Source organism: Euphorbia lathyris, chromosome 10 (assembly GCF_963576675.1).
Source record: "Euphorbia lathyris chromosome 10, ddEupLath1.1, whole genome shotgun sequence".
Lineage (NCBI taxonomy): Eukaryota > Viridiplantae > Streptophyta > Magnoliopsida > Malpighiales > Euphorbiaceae > Euphorbia > Euphorbia lathyris.
Window position 1 is genome coordinate 31,964,213 of NC_088919.1, and position 21,984 is coordinate 31,986,196.

A 21,984-nucleotide genomic window follows, 5' to 3' on the forward strand; every position below is an offset into this window, starting at 1 on the left:
CCGATCAAAATTAGACCAATCCCACTCTTCCTCCTCAGTCACAACATCCGTAATTCTCCAATTTTGAACATCAGGAGGCGGAGGAAAAGTAAAAATCTCTAATAAAGGCCGCTTCCCAAGCCAGGCATCATTCCAAAAACTAATCGATCTACCATTGCCAACCGACCAACCAATACCAGTACAAAATTCAGAAAAAAAAACTGCATTAACCCCTTTCCATAAAAAGGAACAGACCTGGACTTTTTCTTTTTGCCCCGTAAAAATCCTATCATTCCTATATTTTCCGCACAGGAGCCGAACCCACAGAGCAGACGGAGATTGCCACATCCTCCAAAGGAGTTTCATTAATAACACTTTGTTATTATCCCTAGCTTGTCTAATCCCAAGGCCACCCATACCTTTAGGTTGGCAAACCTCCTTCCAAAGAACAAGATGAATTTTTCTTCCCTCCACCGAGTCCCCTCACAAGAAGCGTCGATTGATTTTATCTAAACCGTTGAGAACTGGTTCAGGAAGACGACAAGCTTGTATAATATGATTGGGCGCTGCACAGTGCACTGACTGAATCAAAGTAAGACGACCCGCAAGAGAAAGTGATTTTACTCTTTCAATTATTTTCTTTATATTTTATGTGCAAATATTTAATTATTTTTATATTTGTTTAAAAATATTTTCAAAAGACAATATTCATTATCTTTCACTAAACATATTTAATGTGCACATTCATTTAATTCCACAAATATTTTAATGAATACAAATTAAATTTATTGAGCATAAATTTATTAAGTGAAATATATATTTTTTTAAATGGTAATAAACACTCATATTGAGCCAATATTTTACTCTTTTCAAAAGAGTAAAATATTTTCCCAATTGCTTCGCATATTTTTCAGTTGACTTGTTAAATATTTTCCTTCTGACTTATTTTCCAAAGCAAACAAATACCGAAACATCAGGAAAATATTTTTTTGTATAATATTTTTGAAAAACAAACGGAACCTAATAATACATTTATTCTACCATACCCAATTCACCATAGAATTTTTTCTTGAAAAGCCTCTCCTTTTATATATATATATATATATATATATATATATATATATATATATATATATTAAGTAAACTCTTCCACCCAATTCTTTAATTAGAGAGCTTGGTCAAATGCTCAAGAGAAGGGAAAAGGAAAGTTTTACTCCATGCGAGAGAATTCAATAACTCGACCTTGATTGAAAATTCTATATAATCAATGTCTTATGAAGAATCCTTCTTTGTTCTTTTCGGGTTGACTCATGGGGACATTAGAGTTGGTCCATTTCTTCCACCAGTACTCGTGGATTGGGTTGAATCGAAAAAGGAGACTTTATACGGATAATCTTCTCTTAAAGTTGGTTAACTACCTCTCATTTGTTTTAAGTTTCGCTTGCCCTGAATAAAAAAGAGGCGTGGGGAAACTCGTTGCCCTTTCTATAGCAAACTCTATCTACTATTCGTAATGATGACATGTTAAAGGAGGACTTGGGGATCCATTCAAAGTTGGTCTTACATTATAATGAACTAGAAATCTGCATTTGGGAAAAGAGGGTAAGCTAAAAAATTTGAATAAGTCTTTTTTATCTTTCTGTTTCATAGTTGAATCACAATGATTGACCGAGGCCGATAAGAAAGAGAATTGACAAAATTCACGAGTAGAAGTGAAAAATGAAAAATATTGTTTGTATTCCTAAATGTGTGGATGAAGAGAAAAAAAAAAGGAGACTTTATACACTTGAGGGAGTAGACTAAAGTTAAGCAGATTATATGTTCAATCTTTTTTTTTAATGTCTTTTTCTCGAATGACGAACTGTGATAATATTTGAGGGTCTCCTATGAGTCCTCAAATACAATTTACAAAATTATCGTATATAGAAAAGTACATAGAAAATTAGAATATAACATGCTAAAATAAAATTCAAAATCGACATAATAGGAAGCATCAAAATTTATTTCACAATTTTTCACTTTAAGTCTTAACAATAGGGATAAAGTATAAAAAAAAATTATGGTTTGCCCTATTTGAAAATACCGTTCCGCAGTTTAAAATTTTGAAAACAATAGTCTATGATTTGTGTAGTTTGCAATTAAATAATTTTGGAGATAATTTTTTTGTTGGATCAAATAAATAAACTTTCAAAGGTACAGAGGAAAAGTATAATTGCTGGAAGAAATTTCTCTTGCCTTACTACTTGTATTGATAGCTATTTATAGATTACAGACATGACTCTTAGTAAACAACATTAACTCTCTATAACTACAGCTTAAACTTATAAAAAAATTTATCCCTTAGCTACACAGAATCTCTTAATTGTTGAAATCTTCGAACTTCATCGTTATTGACTTCTTCAGTCTAGCCTCCATCATAGCAATTATTATCTTCATCATTTTCTTCTTCCTCGTTATCATCGTCGTCTTCCTCATCATCCTTGTCGGTACCATCAGCATCACTATTATGATTGTCAACTGGTGTTTTGTATTTTGGATGAAGCACATAACTCGTAGTGCACATTTTACATGAACTTGACACAATACTACTCATGTCAATTCCCTCGACTTCTTTCACTCTTTCCTTTCTCTTTTTAACTTCCATGATTTCTTTTTCAGATGTGTTTGATGGCAATCCTTCTTTGGAAAATATCTCATTAAGTTCCTTGATTAGCTTAGCCTCATGTTTGTTCTCCGACACTTACTTGATTTTATCAGAGGCTTTTTCAATGCCTTCTGCACTTCTGTTGTCCTTTTCTTCTTCTTCCACATGCTTGCTTTGCTTCTCCCTTGATGCTTTGACTTCATATTCAATCACCTTCCTCTTTTTGGATACTTCAAAATTTTGCACCTTTTGCTTTTCACCAATTTTATTCTTTGGTTTTACTTCATCTTTATCTTCGTCGTCCTCATCAATCTCTCTGTCTGAAGACTCTGAATTCTCATTAACCCATAAAAATATCTCATCTAACAGATTGCCTATATATTTCTTGTATGGATCAAGTGCAAATTTATCAAGTCCAATATCTTCCTCTAAAATTCGATAAAGACTGAACTGATGCAGCGGAATAAACAGACTTTCGTTCTAAACGAATGCTCGCGCACGAACAAAGCTTAAAACCGTCAACTATCGTTGAATCACGCACGACTAACGAAAATTGGAAGAAAGAGAATAAACTCTGAAATTTTATTAACCAATAACTGCCTTACATAAGGTGGGGGTCGAGCCTTTATATAGGCTGACAAAATAAAAACCTAATCCGAAACCTAAAAGGAAAAGGAAAACAACAAAATAAGAAAAGTGCGCTAAAACACAAAAAGGCCGATTTGGGGCCCTAAACGACCTCGGATGGCTAAAAAACACGTCCACCATAGGTCTGTAGACCTATGGGTTTGATTCAATGGGCCGAATCCAATGAAATTAGGGTCCGAAATCACTAAATTTCAACAACCCCGTTTTAACTTAAAAATCTCAGTTTCGGGTCTGCTTTCTCCAAATAGTTCAAGGCCCGCTCCACTTACTGCAACTTCCTCACAATTGGTTTTAATATAAGAAGTTCTCTTCAACACGGCCTTAGTAATGCTGCTCTTACTTGGAACTTCTTTCTTCTTACTGACTGGATCTGTTTCTGGCAAAAAGCCCATCAGAGGAGAACCTTCTGATTTCTCCTCATCATCTGATATATTTTCTTGTACCTTAATTTCTCCTAAATCCTCAGAATTCTCATCATCATCATTTTCTAAGGATTCCACTAGACATTGCATGACAAATTTCTTTTGTGCATCCAAAGCATATTTCTCCAATCCCAAATCCTTCTCCAACAGCCTCCCGATCCCTTCAAAGGTGTCAAAGAATCAACTTGTTCTTTGATGTCATTGATGGATAAGCACATAGCTTTCCAAATCTGCGACTTGGTCTCCCACGAAACAATGGTGATTTCTCTTTTCACGATGATTTTCAATTTTCAGGAGAATTTTTGTTTGGCTCTGATACCAATTTGTTGCATCAAATAAATAAACTTTCAAAGGTACAGAGGAAGAGTATAATTGCTGGAAGAAAATTCTCTTGCCTTACTACTTATATTGATAGCTATTTATAGATTACAGACATGACTCTTAGTAAATAACATTAACTATCTATAAATACAGATACAGAAATGACTCTTGGATAATACACTAAACCAAATTAAAGACTATTAATTATAAGTTTATTATTTCAACATTTTTCGATCAATTTTTTTTTTTTTGTGGTTTAGTTAATTTGCAAAGCCACACCTTGTATACGAGGTATTTACAAAATCAAACTTTTTAATTTCTCTAAATCACTCATTTTTGGAGTAAGTAACCACGATAACGATTACCAATTAAGGTTGCTTAAGTGGTTAAGGGTCTCGAGTCGCTTAAGTTAGATCTCGAGTTTGAACCATAGCGTACGCCCAAAGCTTTAATTTGGAGAGAATCCACCTAAAAGATATCTGACGGGACTCGAACTGAGGAATCACACAAACTAAAAAAACCACGATAACAATTTGTGGCAGAGTTTATAAACTACAAAAATCACATGACTTTCACACAATGTGGTTTTTTTTTTTTTTTACATTTTACCCTAAGTAACTGTTTTATTATATATTCCGAAAAAAAAAACTGTTTTATTCTCTAAAATTTTCTGAAATGTTTAATTTTTATTTAGTTATTGTTGATATAGGAAAAGTTTAATTAAATTCTATAAAAATGAGGCCTAGTGCCTCTAAAACTGTGTATAAGTACTGTTGTAAGGTGTATCCATTAATTTATGTTATTGTTATTAATTTCTACCTCTGATTGATGTTATTGATATGTCGATATCATATAATATATTTAACATCGATGTATATATGTTGTTTATGCTTGGAGGTCCCACTTTATAATATTAGCTGCAGATTTTGAAAATTCAGTCATTGTTTGTTCTAAACATATGTTTATTATTTGGATTTGTTTATGTGGTGTTAAAGTTGCCACCTCAATTCTTCATTTATAGATTTATTCCAACATATATAACATTTACTTCAATTTATTCTTTGATCTAATATCTATATATAATATAAAACAGTAACGATGGAACTGAGGTGTCACTTTCTCATTTTTTAATAATAAAAAATTTAATATATTAATTTTAATTTTATTATATATATTTATCTATAAAAAGATTATTTTATCCGTATTATATCTAAGAGTTCTACAGAATATAAATTAATCCCTAAAATCTCTCTAATTCTCTACACATCTATATATAATATAAAACAGTAACGATGGAACTGAGGTGTCACTTCCTCCTTTTTTAGTGATAAAAAATTTAATATATTAATTTTAATTTTATTATATATATTTATCTATAAAAATATTATTGTATCCGTACTATATCTAAGAGTTCTACAGAATTTAAATTAATCCCTAAAATCTCTCTAATTCTCTACACATCTATATCTATATATAATATAAAACAGTAACGATGGAACTGAGGTGTCACTTCCTCCTTTTTTAGTGATAAAAAATTTAATATATTAATTTTAATTTTATTATATATATTTATCTATCAAAAAGATTATTTTATCCATACTATATTTAAGAGTTCTACAGAATTTAAATTAATCCCTAAAATCTCTCTAATTCTCTACACATCTATCTATATATAATATAAAACAGTAACGATGGAACTGAGGTGTCACTTCCTCCTTTTTTAGTGATAAAAAATTTAATATATTAATTTTAATTTTATTATATATATTTATCTATAAAAAGATTATTTTATCCGTACTATATCTAAGAGTTCTACAGAATTTAAATTAATCCCTAAAATCTCTCTAATTCTCTACACATCTATATATCTATATATAATATAAAACAGTAATGATGGAACTGAGGTGTCACTTCCTCCTTTTTTACTGATAAAAAATATAATATAATATATAATATATTAATTTTAATTCTATTATTATATTTATCTATAAAAAAGATTATTTTATCCATACTATATCTAAGAGTTCTACAGAATTTAAATTAATCCCTAAAATCTCTCTAATTCTCTACACATCTATCTATATATAATATAAAACAGTAACGATGGAACTGAGGTGTCACTTCCTCCTTTTTTAGTGATAAAAAATTTAATATGTTAATTTTAATTTTATTATATATAAATATATAAATATTAATAAAAATACAATCTAATAATTACAATTAATGACATAAATGTGTTATATAAATTAAATATTATTATTTGATTTTCACATTTACTTTAAATAATATTTTTATAGATAAATATAATAATAAAATAAAAACTAATATATTATATATTATATTATATTTTTTATCAGTAAAAAAGGAGGAAGTGACACCTCAGTTCCATCGTTACTGTTTTATATTATATAGATTTATATATTAAGATGAATCCGTGCATCGCACGGGCCAAAAACTAGTTAATTATAGTAATATCAACAAAATAGATAGTTTTTTTTTAAAAATATTTATAGAACCTCGTCAAAAAAAAAATATAGAAATATTACACAAGATTTAATAATACTATAATTAAAATATGTCAATGTTATTTTAATCATTATGTTCTTCTTCCTTTCTGCCGAAAGTTTTTATTTTGTTAATCTACTTTATTGAAAATTAAAAAAGTCTGTTTCTATTCTTTCTCCTTCTAACGGATTAGGTTTTTATATTTTTCATTATTATTTTTTTCTTTTTAGTCTTGTTCATATATTTTATCGGATATTTTTATCGGTCTGAATTGTATCTGCTTTCCACTATTTCGTCCTTTATATTTTTTCTGATTTAGCAAGAGCAGAAACGGTTTATATTATCCGTAGATCAATAAATTTACGTAGTTGCAATAAAAGAAATGACTCAAATCCAAATGTTCAGAATGACCTAAATTGTAAAATTTGGATGACATCTACTTTTATGGAGATTTCGATTTACGAGAAATATATGTTTCATTGTTCTTTTGTGTTTTTTTTATGTCTTTATGACATTTTTTGCTCTATGTAATCGTTTTAGTCTCTTTATAGATCTTGTAAGGTTTGATTTCTTACCGTTATTTTCTTGTTGTATTTCTTGTGTTTTGATCTAATGAAGTTATAAGTATTTTCATAAAAAAAATAAAATAAATAAAAAACATTTCTGTCGATGTTGAGACTTAATATCATTTTAAACTTTTAGTTCAATTGATAATTTAATATGGTATCGGAGTTTCTTAAACGAAATGAAAGTCTGAATCCTGACAACCCAATTTATTAATGAAAGGTCTAATACATCACCAGCTCCCTAATATTGTCAATAATAGTAGATTGGCTCCTTGAACTTTGCAAGTGTCTCACCAGCTCCCTAAACTTGCTTATTTCGTATCACAAACTCCCTAAAGTTGTCCAAAAAAATTGATTAGCTTCATGAACTTTGCAAGCGTCTCACCAGCTACATAAACTTGCTTATTCCGTAACAACTAAATACAAAAATCATAATACTAACTCGGATTAAGGTGCAAAAATACCCCTAATGTCTAAAATGATGCCATTTTACACCTAACATTAGTAGCCAAGAGCAAATTTATAAATTTGGTGAATTTTTTGAATTTTTTTTTTGTCCAATTGGCACAAAAATCAGTATATTTTTTTTTTCAAATCCCAACATATGTTTGTGATTTGTTACTGATAAATGACAAGATTCATGACTGCGAATACAGTTTGATAAATTATTTCTCAAACTAACCCAATTTATCAATGTTAGAGGTAAAATTGCTTTTCGCTTCCAACCTTATGGGTAAAATTGCACTATTTTAGACGATATAGGTAAAATTACTCCTGACCCAAAATGTTAGGGGTATTTTTGCACCTTAATCCGAGTTAGTATTATAATTTTTTTATTTAGTTGTTACAGAATAAACAAGTTTAAGGAACTGGTGAGACACTTGTAAAGTTCAAGGAGCTAATCAATTTTTATGGACAAATTTAAGGATCTGGTGATACGAAATAAATAAGTTTAGGGAGTTGATGAGACACTTACAAAGTTCAGGGAGTCAGTCTACTATTATGAACAAGTTTAGGAACCTGGTAGTGTATTAAGCCTTAATGAAAACATGATGAATTTATGTTGTGTACGTTTAACTATATGTCTACTTTTTTTTTTTTAATCAAATCTATATGTCTACTCTTAATATTATTAATGTCTAAGTTTAAATATGATAAAAAGCTTATGGATGCTGTAATTTGGTGGATATATATTTTTTTTTTTCATATTAAGGTCATGTGAATGTAACTCTGATCATAATTTTTTATTTTATTTGCATTTGAAATTGTTAGTTTTAACAATTCGAGAGTAAATTTTGACATATATGATTATAAGCTATAAAAACAAAAGAAAACAAAATAGTAGTTTGAGGCAAGGATGGAACTTTGAACTAAAAAGATAAACAATTATGTTGAAATAATAAGATTAAGGGGAGAATGAAGAAAAAGAAAGAGAAAGAGATGTGAAGGTGGCATGCATAAATCACTTTCTTTTTTATCTGGATTTTAAACAAAGAGACAGATAAATTAACCTAGTTACTGTCATCTACTTCAAAAACCTACCTTTGTCATCACTCCAAATATACACGTGTACTTATCTACACTTCTTCATGCAACTAATAATACCCAGTTTTTTTTTCAATTTATATTCCTCACACGTGTGACACAACACAACTGAACTCAACTCACCTCAACTGAACATCATCACCTTTATTCATATCATTCCATTACATTTAATCAACTTTTTTTCAACCTAATATGCAAGTACTCGCCTGCTGTCGGCTCCGGGGTACAGTTCAACCTCTTAAACCATCACCATTTCCCAAAACAAACCGTTAGATTATATCAATAAGGTGTGTTTACATCACGCGTTTTCAAATCTGATAATTCGGGATTCAAACTCGTTCTCTTAAAATAAAAACCAAAAAATACTATAATTCATAATTAATTAATTACTGTAATTTCTTACCAAAAAAAAATTAATTACTGTAATTCATAATTAATTAATTACTGTACTAATGAGTTGCTTTTGTTTTTAGTTGTGATTAATATACAATTACAAAGTTCAAATGATTCTGATTAAACAGGAGACTTTCTACTATATACATCAAGAGTCAATTAAAGTGAAATGCATGTGATTTCATGATATTTAATTGTACGTAATTGAAACTTGTGTATAGTACAATTTCTCTTCTGATCAGCTCAAAAAAGAAAACTAGGCATGATTTTTGTATTTTAGTATCAAATTAAAATAATTATTTAATTTAGTATAAAAGGCCCAAGTCCGATGTAGTAATGACAGATTTTTGTTAAAATTGCTCCATAAGGAAGAAGAAAAATTAATTAAAAGCTGAAAAGAAAATCTCAGTTTCTCTTTTTAAATGTTGAAAATTATATGAAATTACAGATGAAGATCTAAACTGAGATGGCCTTGAACACTTGCCTTAGACTCATATGATCCATACCTTCCTTGTGTACTAGAACCACCACCACCACCCGCGTCTCCTGCAAATAACGGTGACGGATGCAGAGAACGGTTAGACGGAGGAATTCGCCACAAACCTAACGGACTTCCGTTGATAGGCTGCTGAGGATGAGATAAAGATCCATGGCCGCCGCCGTAAAACCTAGAATTATGAGGATTGCTAATATTCCACGAAGGATAAGAGGTCAAAGAAGAAGGAGGATTCCTGTAATTCACGAGGCCATAGATATGAGCAGCATCCGAGAGGCTATTATGCACCATCGCCGACTGAAGATGTGCGCGTTTAGCGTGTTGACGTTCTCTTTTATGTGCGTTTTGATGGCCGCCTAAAGCTTGAGAAGTAGGGAAGTTTCTACAACAATAATGACACTCGAATCTTCTATTGTTGTTCTCGGAACTCTCGGTTTCTTTCGGAGTGGTATTATCTTCAGATGCAGACTCATCGGAGGAGGGTGGTGGTGGTGCGATGTCGTTTCCTCCGAATTGAATGCCGAAAAGACGAATGCCTTTGTCTTTGACGGCCGGGGCAGGGCGAATGAAGGGGAGCTGAGAGAAGGATTCGACGTTCATGAAATCGTGAGTCTCTTTTTCGGTTTTGTCCATGATAATTTTGCTTTGAATCTTCGTCGGAGGAGGAGGAGGAAGAGGGAAAAGTGAAGAGATGAGAGGAGGAACAAGGGTTTGTATGGGAGAAGAAAGGTGGGGCCTTGAAAGGGAAAGGTGGGGTACACTAGTGATGAATGGAGAATTAGAGAGGTTTGGAAAGCCCACTAATTATCAAAAGATTATGAAATGAGAGAGAGAGGATAGTCTTCCCTTTACAACTCAAAAAACGAGTTCTTACCTTCAACATTCGGTCTTCCATGTGATTCGAAAGACCTTAAATTCATATTTAGACATATATAGTAAAATTCTATATAATAATTAAAATAGTAGGGTCTCTTATAATATATGTGAGTATGTATTACACGTGTCAAAATATGTATGAGATGTCATTCATTTAATACGAGAACCGGATCCTTCTAATAATTTGCCCTTAGATACATAATATATAGTAGACAATAAGAGTATTTATGTAGGCCTATCAATGATGTGGTTAATACTCATATCCATATGTTCCGTTTTATTAAGGTTGGTGAATCTCCAGTATCAATTTTATAGGATTAGATTTCAAAAGGAAAATTATCTCCATTTTCGAGAATGGATTGGGATGATAATCGCTATCGTCGTCCTATATGGGAATCCCCAACTCATTACCGTTAGGGTTATCAATGGGATACTCATAAATATATCCATTAAACTCTAATATTGATATAAAAACATTGATACAGTCAAACCTCTATATAGGAATACACTTGGGATCGGACTATTTATATAACAATTGGGAGGTTATTACTAAATAGAGGTTGGTATAATTATGCCTATAATTATGTCTATAATCAATACCCAAAAGTTTACAAAATCAAGCCTTATAATTATGCCTAAGTTTACAAAATCAAGCCTTATAATTATGCCTATAATCAAGCCCTATAATTATGCCTAATACAAATCAATCAATAATATATTTCCTAAATAATAATAGGGTGTTTCCCACTCATAGATAATTTCAATAGTTTTTTTTTTAATATTTTATAGTTTAGTTTGAATTCTTAATATATATTACTATATAGAGGTATAGTTTCTAAAGGTGGGACTTGAAAAGTGTATAACAAATAACATTTGGGAGGTTATTCCTATTTATAACCGGGCCCAAGTTGGGACCGAGTTATTTTATAACAAAATAGAGGTTATTCCTATATAGAGTATTCCTATATAGAGGTTTTAATGTATTATATATATATATATATATATATAGGGGAGGGATCAAGTGAGAACTCTCCCCTAGGTGAGAACTCACCTTAGGTGAGAACCACCCAAAACTACGTAGTTTTGAGTAGAGAATTTTAAAAAAATGCTGCTGCATAAGGGATTCAAACTTGGCACCCCTTAATTGCACTTCACATTGCTTACCACTAAACCATTTGCTTTTCTTGTGTATATTGTCACGCGCTGTTTAATATACCAGTGCCTTTTAGCTTCTATTGTTTAATATTTGACGCATGCACTATTAATATCGATTAAATATGCAAAATAATAAATTATTAATAGAAAAAAAATAAATTTACATAATATGAATTATTAATAGAAAAAAAATGCATATAATAATGAATTACTAATAGAAAAAAATCCAAGAATATGCTCTAATTTCTTATTTATTTTATTCATTTATATTTTTGTAATTTATGTTATATAAGAAAATATATTTTTTAAAACATACGTTAGAACATATATTTTAACTTTTAAAACACGAACTATGAAGTTTAGAACGTACATTATATTTTTTAGAACATACGTTATGTTTTTTTAGAACATGCGTTATGTTTTTTCGAACATGAGTTATAAATTATATTATAGAACAAATGAAAAAACGATCCAGATATCTACTGATTTTTTTAGAACATTATACTTAATTTTTGGAACACAAACTATATATTTTTTAAAACAAACGTTAGAGCATATATTTTAACTTTTAAAACACGAACTATGAAGTTTAGAACGTACGACATATTTTTTAGAACATATGTTATGTTTTTTTAGAACATGCGTTATGTTTTTTCGAACATGAGTTATAAATTATATTATAGAATAAATAAAAAAATGATTCAGATATTTACCAATTTTTTTTAGAACATTATACTTAATTTTTGGAACAGAAACTATATATTTTTTTAAAACAAACTTTAGAACATATATGTTAACTTTTAAAACACGAACTATGAAGTTTAGAACGTACGACATATTTTTTAGAACATACGTTATGTTTTTTAGAACACGTGTTATGTTTTTTAGAACATGTGTTATGTTTTTTCAAACATGAGTTATAAATTATATTATAGAACAAAGAAAAAACGATCGAGATATCTACTAATTTTTTGGAACATTATACTTAATTTTTGGAACACAAAATATAAACTTTAGAACATACGTTATGTTTTTTAGAACATACGGTATGTTATTTAGAATACGTGTTATAAATTATATTATAGAACAAATGCAAAAATGGTACATATATTTATTATTTTTTTAAAACACTATATTTAATTTTTAGAACACAAATTATAAAGTTTAAAACATATGTAACAATATTTAGAACATCGTCCTTAACATTTTAAAATATAAATTACAAAAATATAGAGGAATTAAATAAATAAGAAATTAGAGTATGTTCTTGGATTTGTTTTCTATTAATAATTCATTATTATGCACATTTCTTTTTTTCTCTATTAATAATTTATTATTATGCATATTTAATCGATATTAATAAGTGCATGCATCAAATATTAAACAATAGAAGCTAAAAGGAGCTGGTATATTAAACAGCGCGTGACAATATATACAAGGAAGGTAATTGGGTCAGTGGTAAGCAGTGTGAAGTGTAGTTGAGGAGTGCCAGGTTCGAATCCCCCCTACGTAGCAGCATTTTTTTAAATTTTTTTACCCAAAACTACGTGGTTTTGGGTGGTTCTCACCTAAGGTGAGTTCTCACCTAAAAAAGTGTGGGTGGTTCTCACCTAAGGTGAGTTCTCACCTAGGAAAGGGTTCTCACAAGAGCCCTCTCCTATATATATATATATATATATATATTACATACTAATATAATTTGTAAAAAAATTGATCCTTAAATGCAATTATATCCTATAGTCTACAAATCCTTAAATGCAATTATATCCTATAGTCTACAGAACCATTTAAATAGAATTACAACTTTCTTGTAGATCAATTACATTCTAAACAAATAAAACTTGCTAATTTCTAATCTTCTATTACAATATATTTCAATTTCGATTAGGATTATGAAAATTCTAATTTCTTATTTAATTCAAACTTATAAATTGGAAAGTTATATTTCACAATTTTCACTCGATTCATTAGATTGGTCTCCTCATTTTATTTTTCGTTTAATAAGGCAAGTTGATTTAATTTTCTTTATCTATATTTTTATTTGATGTTTGTGTTTAATAATAAGTAGAGGTTACACAATTTTATATATTTTTTTAATAAATTATATTTTATGTATTAATTTAGAAAAAAAAAATTATAAAATGGGACGGGTATATCCATGTAGATCCCAATTACCTATTGGTACGGGAAGAGGGACAAATTTATCGCCAACGGGGCGGAGATGGAGAATCCCCATTACGAATGGGGATGGGGATGGAATTGCTCGTCCCATCCCCATCACGCCCCATTGACAAGCTTATACTTATCTAGACTATGAATGACCAAATCATTATATTAGGCTTAACAAATTTAAGTCTTAGGATGATTTAAATTTCCACTTTAAAATTCTAATAAACTTAGATCTAACAATGAATGATCAAATTCATTTGGTAATTCAAGATCCACGTGAGGACTACTGTACAACAATGAGTGAGATCTATGTGATTATATATGTATAGGGGAGAGCTCAGGTTATACTTTGCTTATGTGAGAACACTCATTGATGGAATTATTATAGAACATAAGAGATTAGTTTTAGAATATAAGAGATTAATTTTAAAACATAAAAGATTAGTTTTAGAACATATGTTGGAGTATATATTCTATATTTTATAGTATGTGTTCTAAGACATTAGTTTTAGAACATATATTGGAGTATATGTTCTAAAAAGTTAAGTACATTGTTCTAAATAATGTTACATATGTTCTAAATTTTATAGTATGTATTCTGCAAAGTTTACTCTAATGAGTTTTAGAAATATGCTTTAAGAACCCAAGACATTAATTTTAGAACATGCGACATTAGTTTTAGAACATAGGACATTAGTTGTAGAACATAAGACATTCGTTTTAGAACATATGTAATGGAACTATGATGAAAGTATATGTTTTATATTTTATAGCATGTGTTATGAAAAGTTAAGTAGAATGTTTTAATAATGTTACATATGCTCTACAAAGTTTTATGCATGACATTAAAACATATATAATCTATGAGCAACACCATGAAGGATACAGACTTTGTCCGTAGCTTCCAGCTTTCACCATTGTTAGTCGCTAATCAATTTTGACATGTCTGAGCTGAAATAGAACCATCAGGGAGAAGAAATAAATAAAAGAATGAAAAGAATATAAGAGGAAGAAAAGAAAGAAACATACAAAAAGGAGACTGGAACCTAGCTATTAAACTCTAAATTCAATTTGTTCATTGACATGATCACAATCTCATTTATTGATTAAATTTTAATACATGGTAGGTTGAACTTGTATTATATATGCTTCAAGTTTAGGGGGCATTCACACGAAGAGTTTGACAAAGATAACTATGTACGACTATGTATATAAATAATGTAATGACAAGAAATTGTATTTAGACAATAATTAATATTTATCATTAGTTTTTTTAAGCTACAAGTAACTTTATCCTAACTACACTCTATGTCTCAACATTGATACTACTTTCTTATGGTTTCTAAACTTGAAAACTAAATTTTACTAACATAAAAGTCATTTAATGTTCTAAAAATAGTCATTTAAAAAAAGTGGTTTCATGAAAAATATATTTTAAAGAACTATAATACTTAAATTTTTCCATTTTGAAATAGTCATTGATCATTTTGATTGTTTACTTTCATAAATGACTTGATGTAATAAATTAGAAAATTGAGGGTGTTTTATATATAGTTTTGAGGTTGAGAGGACATAAAGATAGTAAAGATAAAAATGAGGGACCATGACTATAATTCACCTAAAAAATTAAAATAAATGATAACTAAAAGAGAATGAAAAGAAATTATAAAACAAAATATTATTTAATTTTTCTAGTATAATGAAATTTGATTATAGTTAAATTAGATATTTTGTTGTTATTAGAAAGGGTTGTATAATGCAGATCGTATTGCAATGGTTATTCTAACTAGTAATTTTATGTATGATAGTGAAATTATTCAATTTGTAATTGATTTATTTATTTTGTGGATGTCTTTTATTTCACTTATGGATTTTGTTGTTTTCTATCTCCTGGAATTAGATGGCAATTTTTCCTTGTCTTATTTTTCCTTAAATAGAATATCTATATATTTTTATTGGAACAGATTTTTAATTATATTTTAATGTTAATAGTTTGACAAGGACTTGTTTAATTCTCGGAAACAGCATATGTACTATCATCAAGGTTTTTCCTAGTAAAATTAAAGTTACCGGAGAAAAGTGAATGAAATTAATTAAGAAATGATCAAAGATGAGTTGATACTTAAGAAAACTAAATATAGAAGCATAGGGGACCATCATAATCTAATTCAAGTTATGATTGAGCATTTACGAAAGATAATGAAAGGATTAATTATTTTTCTAGTTGAGCAATCATAGTTTGTATGTACCATATAATAAACATAAGCCTACGTTTCTTAACTTCCTTCTTTTGGGTTATTACCAATTAATCACTACCGGAAACTTGCTCAACTTTTTCTTACAAATAAATAATATAACTATTTTTTAAATATTACCAATCACTTTAACCTTTTTACTTTTAATTTCTACATCAAATAATCTATTGTGCTGAGTATCGGGCTAGTATAAATTAATCCACGAGGTGTCATTAGGGAAGTCCAAATTATCAATCGGGAGCTCCATGTGGCACCATCATAAAAGATCAGTTACCCGCAAAGACTCAGTTATCCGGGGAATCAATACCAGTTCAATCATGATCAGCCCATTGTAGCCTAATCACCCTAAATCCTCTCAATCATGAACCTAGTGGGTTAGAGGAAAACAAACTTCTGCTTAGTGGATACAAGTTCGCCTATCAATAGGTGACATGTGTCCCTCAAGGCTCCAAGGTTTGTAACCACCTCAATTTAATTAAATCACATTATAAATAGAGTAAAACAACCTTAAAGGTAAAGATTCAACCATTAAGCTCATACTTTCTAACTTTATATTTATTGTTGGTCTCATCCTCATATCGAGCCAAAAGCTTACTTAGGCATCGAAACGGGTTATCCGAACTCCAATCCCTCATTTTACCCTTTTTCTGCCTTATTACAGGTCTACTAAAGGATTCACAAGATTCAGTCACATCAATTTCTGATAACTAGCGTGAACTAACACAACCATGACTTGTTTGCATAGTTCAACTTATTTCCCTTCCTCCAGCACACATCTCGCATCTGAAGTTCAAGAAATAGTAGGAGAAGAAGCATGCCGACTTCAACAGGTCAATAACGACTTAGCCCTGGAAACAAATGAGAATGTTGAAAGCTAAGAGCCATAACAACAGAGGCTATTGCGTGAAATCTCTATGCAACTAGCGGAAAACCTCTGTTCAGTTCAAATGGTTGTTAAAATACGGAAGGAACACACTATCAAAATTCCAAAGGTAAAAGAGAAACTAGAGATAGCCGAGGAAACCATAAGATACATCAACAAATATGAGAATACAACTTGTTCTACTAGACACCACACTGTCCGAAGCTGTCGGTACCGAGATGGATCGCTTGTGCAATGCCTAAAAGGTTCATGTGGTCAGTTAAGAGGAAGATAGGGTTCCCACGTAAGATGTCATAGATCAAGAACTCCACTGATGCAATATATTAGGAATGTCGATAAACAATACCCTCCAAGATCAAACTAGAGGAGAGAGGAAAGCAATCCTCCACAAACAATATGACCCAGACGCAAATCACAAAAGGCCCAAACACAGATCGATCGAATCTAGATCTATAAGCCAGAAAGATCAGAAAAAGGTGATCAAACTGAAAACTCGGTACGGATGGACACCTAAAGAGTGAGGCACCTCAGAGAGAGCAATAGACTTCAAACCCCAATACGTAGCAATTCAAATAGAGTTAATAGAGCTCAAGATAACCATATCCGAAGCAAGCATCAATCCAAGGCAGCTTAATATAACACAAATTTCAACACTATTATGCAAGAGAATCATAATAGAACTAATGCCAAGAGGGTTCAAATACCCGTTGTTGAAGGAATACGATGGAACGGGGGATCCCACCACCTAAGTAAAGAACTTTAGACGCTCTATAGATACTACAACAACAACAGGGGTTGTGATGTGTCACCTCTTTACTACAACATTAAAAGATGTTGGTGCCTGTTGGTACGAGAAGCTTAGCATAGGCTCAATCACAAGCTATTAGATGGTAAGGCAGTTCTCAGACAATTTTGTAACATCCATCCTTACGGACTACATTGAGCAATAGTATACAAATCTCAACTACCTCGTCCAACATGAACATGCGAGCTTGAAAGACTATGTGGAGAACCTTCAATAGGTCACAATTCAAGTCAAGATGCTAAATGTGGAAGGCACGGTAGGCATCATGGAAGCCAACTTCCTAAACAATGAGCTATCATGGGAATTGGCGACCAATCAACTTCGAACCTTCAAAGAATTGTTGATTAATGCAAGGGATTTTTTTTTTCAGATAGGACGCCCACAAATTGAACCATATGTTGAAGGAACGAGTTGTCTCCACCATCTTACACAAGTAGCCCTAAAAGAATAGGGTATGAGATCGAAGAAAACCATGACAGTACTCAGAGAGGGAAACCATCTCACTGAATGCTCCTAGAAATTAGGTAATATACTATGTAGAGAAGAACATGGTACACATCAACTACCCACCAAAGATGAAGAAAACACATTTACAAAGCAAATGGCGTATACTACCAATTCCACTAAAGTGAGGGACACAACACTGGAGACTATAGAAAGTTCATCATCGAGCTAAATAAAATGGCTACCCAAGAAAAAGTAGATCAATTCCTACAAAAGATTGGGAAAGGCTCTACATGAGAGACAAAAGACAAGCGCAACAAGGATTCGGCCACATAAGGTGTTATCAATGTCATCTTAGACAGATCTGTGATAAGCCCAAAATATACCTAAATTAGCATGCATAAATGAATTAAAATTCATGAAAAATATATGTTAATTATTCATGAAAAATATATGTGTGCAAGGTGTTAATTATTTCAAAAAATCCAAATAGAAGCAAAAATGGAGTAGAAATGAGTGAGAAATCAAGCTTTTGTGAATATCACGTACGAGACTCATAAATCACGTCAGAGAATTCAGTGCACAACCAAGGAAGAAAAGAAAAAGTTGTTGTCACGACCGAGATTCTCAAAATCTCGATCGCGACGCGCTAAGGGGCGGCCTGAAACGCCTGCCTTCCTTCCTTCCTTCCTATTCCCTAAATCACGTACGAGATTCTTGAATCTCTACAGTGACAGCGAAGGCATTTAGCACATTTAACATGTTTATTTCTCCAAGCGACGCATCTTTCCGGATAGAGGCAATCCTTCACCAATGGACACGTCTCTTCAGCATACCTCTTGGAATATTATAAATAGAGGAAGAAACTCAGACATGTTGCTTGTTTTTAGTTACACAAATTAATCAATTGTGACTAAAGTACAAATAGTTATATATACAAGATACATATTTTATTATTTACATTACAGTTTACTCAAGTCGAGTTTATACTCTGTAGATCACCGAGAGGTGCTATTTCAAGGATTCAGCGAGAAGAACCAGTGTTGGGGGCGACCCATGGTTTGACAAACCTACGAAGTTGAGTAAAGGATTGACAACCCGGAACTCTTCCTAGTCAAATGCCATTCAAACTTCTTTTTCTCTGTTAGCTTGAGATGTTTCAACTCAAACTAATGAATATCTTTTAACTCAATTCCATCTTTACTGTTGTTTCATTTTAAGTTTGATCTAGCGATATTCTTTAAGTAATTCTAACGGGTGTTTCATGCAAAGTATTTATAAAAAGATCTTGGTGTTTTTTATGCTAACTTGTTGGGCACTTAAGCAAATTCGGATTTATATTTGGTCATTACGAGAGATCGATTAATCGGATATAAACACCGAATTTGATTAAGGTAATCAATCAAGGCCGAGAGGAAAGATTGATTACAGTTCAATGCTTTTAATTGAGTAAATCGATAATTTGTTATATCTTTCTAAACAAATCAAAGTTATAAGTTGTGTTTTCTCTTAGTTGTATAAACCTTGAAATGAACTTTAATCTAAATATAATTTCTAAATTTTTTAATCTTAACTATAACCAAAATTAAAATTAGAAACCTTTTAAACCATTTAACGATTTTTCTATTAACCTCGAGAAAACGAATTTGATCAGAATTGTAGTTTTTATTATCAAAACGTTCTCTGTGGGATCGATATCTTTTTATTACTACAAATGATACCGTGCACTTGTGGAAATCGCACAACAAGTTTTTGGTGCCGTTGCCGGGGAACGCCAATTTGATTTTAATTTTTTTTTATTTTATTCCGAATCTTGGTTTATAGATACTTATACTTATATTATATATTATCTATACTTACAAATTTTATTTTTTTAATTTTTTTGAAGGTAGTTTCAGTTCGTGCGTGTAATTTCTGTTCATGCGCAAAACTAGAAGTTCGGGCATTCAACCGGAATCAACTTGATCCTGAAATTGAGAAGACGCTAAAGAAAAAGAAAAAAATTAAAATGAAAAAGAATAAAGAGATACAAAATCAAGAGCCACAAGTAGTAAAAATGGCTGGAGAACGCCATAGACTTATGGATTATGCTATACCAGGAGTTAACGGAGTTACCAATAGTCTAGTCAGACCCCAAATTAATGCAAACCACTTTGAGATAAAACCAACATTATTGGAATATGCTACAAAACAGTGTTACTTTTTATGGATTACCTAACGAAAATCCCAACACCCATTTGACTAACTTCCTTAAAATTTGTGACACCTTTAAGATAGCAGACATTTCTATTGAGGCAGCTAAACTTCGCCTTTTTGCCTTTCACATTGAAGGACAGGGCTAAGGTTTGGTTGAATTCTATGCCGACCGGAACAATCCAAACTTAGAACCAATTAGCCCAAGCATTTTTATCCAAATATTTTCCCCTAGCCAAAACAACTATAAGATCATTAAAGAAATTACATCATTTACACAGAATGAAAATGAAACCTTGTATGAAGCATGGGAACGCTTCAAAGAACTTCAACATTTTTTCCCACACCATAATTTACCTGATGAACTTTTAATGCAAACCTTTTACAATGGTATTAATCCTACCACAAGGGGTTCACTAGATGCTATGTCGGAAGGTTTATTTATGAAGAAGACATCTGCTGAAGCAAAAAAAACTTTTACAGGAAATGCCTATAAACAATAGTATGTGGCCCACGGAGCGTGCACAGACACTGGTTACTCCAAAACCATCATCCTTAACTTCGTCATCTATTAAAGGTATAATTAATCTTGACCCTATAGCGATGCTACAAGCACAATTTTCTGCACTTTCGCATATAATAGATAAGCTTGTAACACCGTGTGATGTTAACGGAAACCCCATCCAAAATGAAATTGATTATAGTGGTGCAGATGAGGTTGAACAAGTAAATTTTGTCTGAGGAGAGAATCGAATCAATAACACATATTCGAACACCTATAATCGAGGATGGAGAAATAATCCGAATTTTAATTGGAAAGAGAATAATAATACTAATGCCAATCAAGATAGAACTAATAATTATCAAAATCAATCAAGAGATTCTATTGGCACACTTTCTTCCAAAATTGATAAATTTATTGATGCTATTGGTGGTAAGATGAATAATCATGATGAAAATTTTAAACGTATTGAAAATAAGTTTGATCAATTGTTTAAAAACCACTCATCTAGCATCCATAATTTGGAAGTATAAATTGGACAAATTGCCAAGTCAATTCCATCCCGCAAGGAGGGTAGCCTTCCTAGAAGAAAATCCTAAAGAGCAAGTTAAGGCTATAACTCTTAGATCGGGAAAACATTATTTAGGTCTGGAAATTCCCGGAGATGTTACTAACATTTTACAGGAAAAAGATTTGACGACAAAGTCCAAAGAAGTGAATGAAAATTCAAAGAGTTCACCCAAGGAAGCAAATGCAAGTGCATTTCAACCAAAACCTCCTTTTCCTCAAAAAGTCCAAATCAAGGACTATAATAAGCAACTTTTGACATTTCTAGATAAACTTAAAAATTTGCATATTAACTTAATGTTTATGGATGCAATAGCTCAGATTCCTAACTATGGTAAGTTTTTGAAAGATTTGATATCTAAGAAAATAAGTTGGGAAGGTATTTCATCTATAGCAGTAACTGAAGATTGTAGTTCAATTGTGTCGAGTCATGTGCCCACCAAGTTAAAAGACCCAGGATGTTTCATCATTCCTTATAAATTGGGAGATATTGAATTCCCAAGTTGTCTTTGTGACTTAGGTGCAAGCATTAACTTAATGCCATTGTCAATATTCAAAAAGTTAGGTCTAGAAGAAGATATTAAACGCACTAATATAGGTTTGCAATTAGCGGATC

The 21,984-nt window shown here is 31.1% G+C and overlaps 1 protein-coding gene and 1 non-coding gene across 2 annotated transcripts; both read right to left on the reverse strand.

Annotated features, from left to right (window-relative positions):
* Positions 1-8,843: 8,843 nt before the first annotated feature.
* On the reverse strand, positions 8,844-10,289 carry LOC136209374 (zinc finger protein 8). The gene has a single exon (XM_066000818.1). The coding sequence runs from the start codon at positions 10,150-10,152 to the stop codon at positions 9,466-9,468; it is 687 nt and encodes a 228-aa protein (XP_065856890.1). The 5' UTR covers positions 10,153-10,289; the 3' UTR covers positions 8,844-9,465.
* Positions 10,290-20,547: 10,258 nt separating this feature from the next.
* Positions 20,548-20,654, reverse strand: LOC136210164 (small nucleolar RNA R71). The gene has a single exon (XR_010677873.1). It is a non-coding gene; the product is annotated as a small nucleolar RNA R71 (small nucleolar RNA).
* Between the last annotated feature and the right edge of the window lie 1,330 nt (positions 20,655-21,984).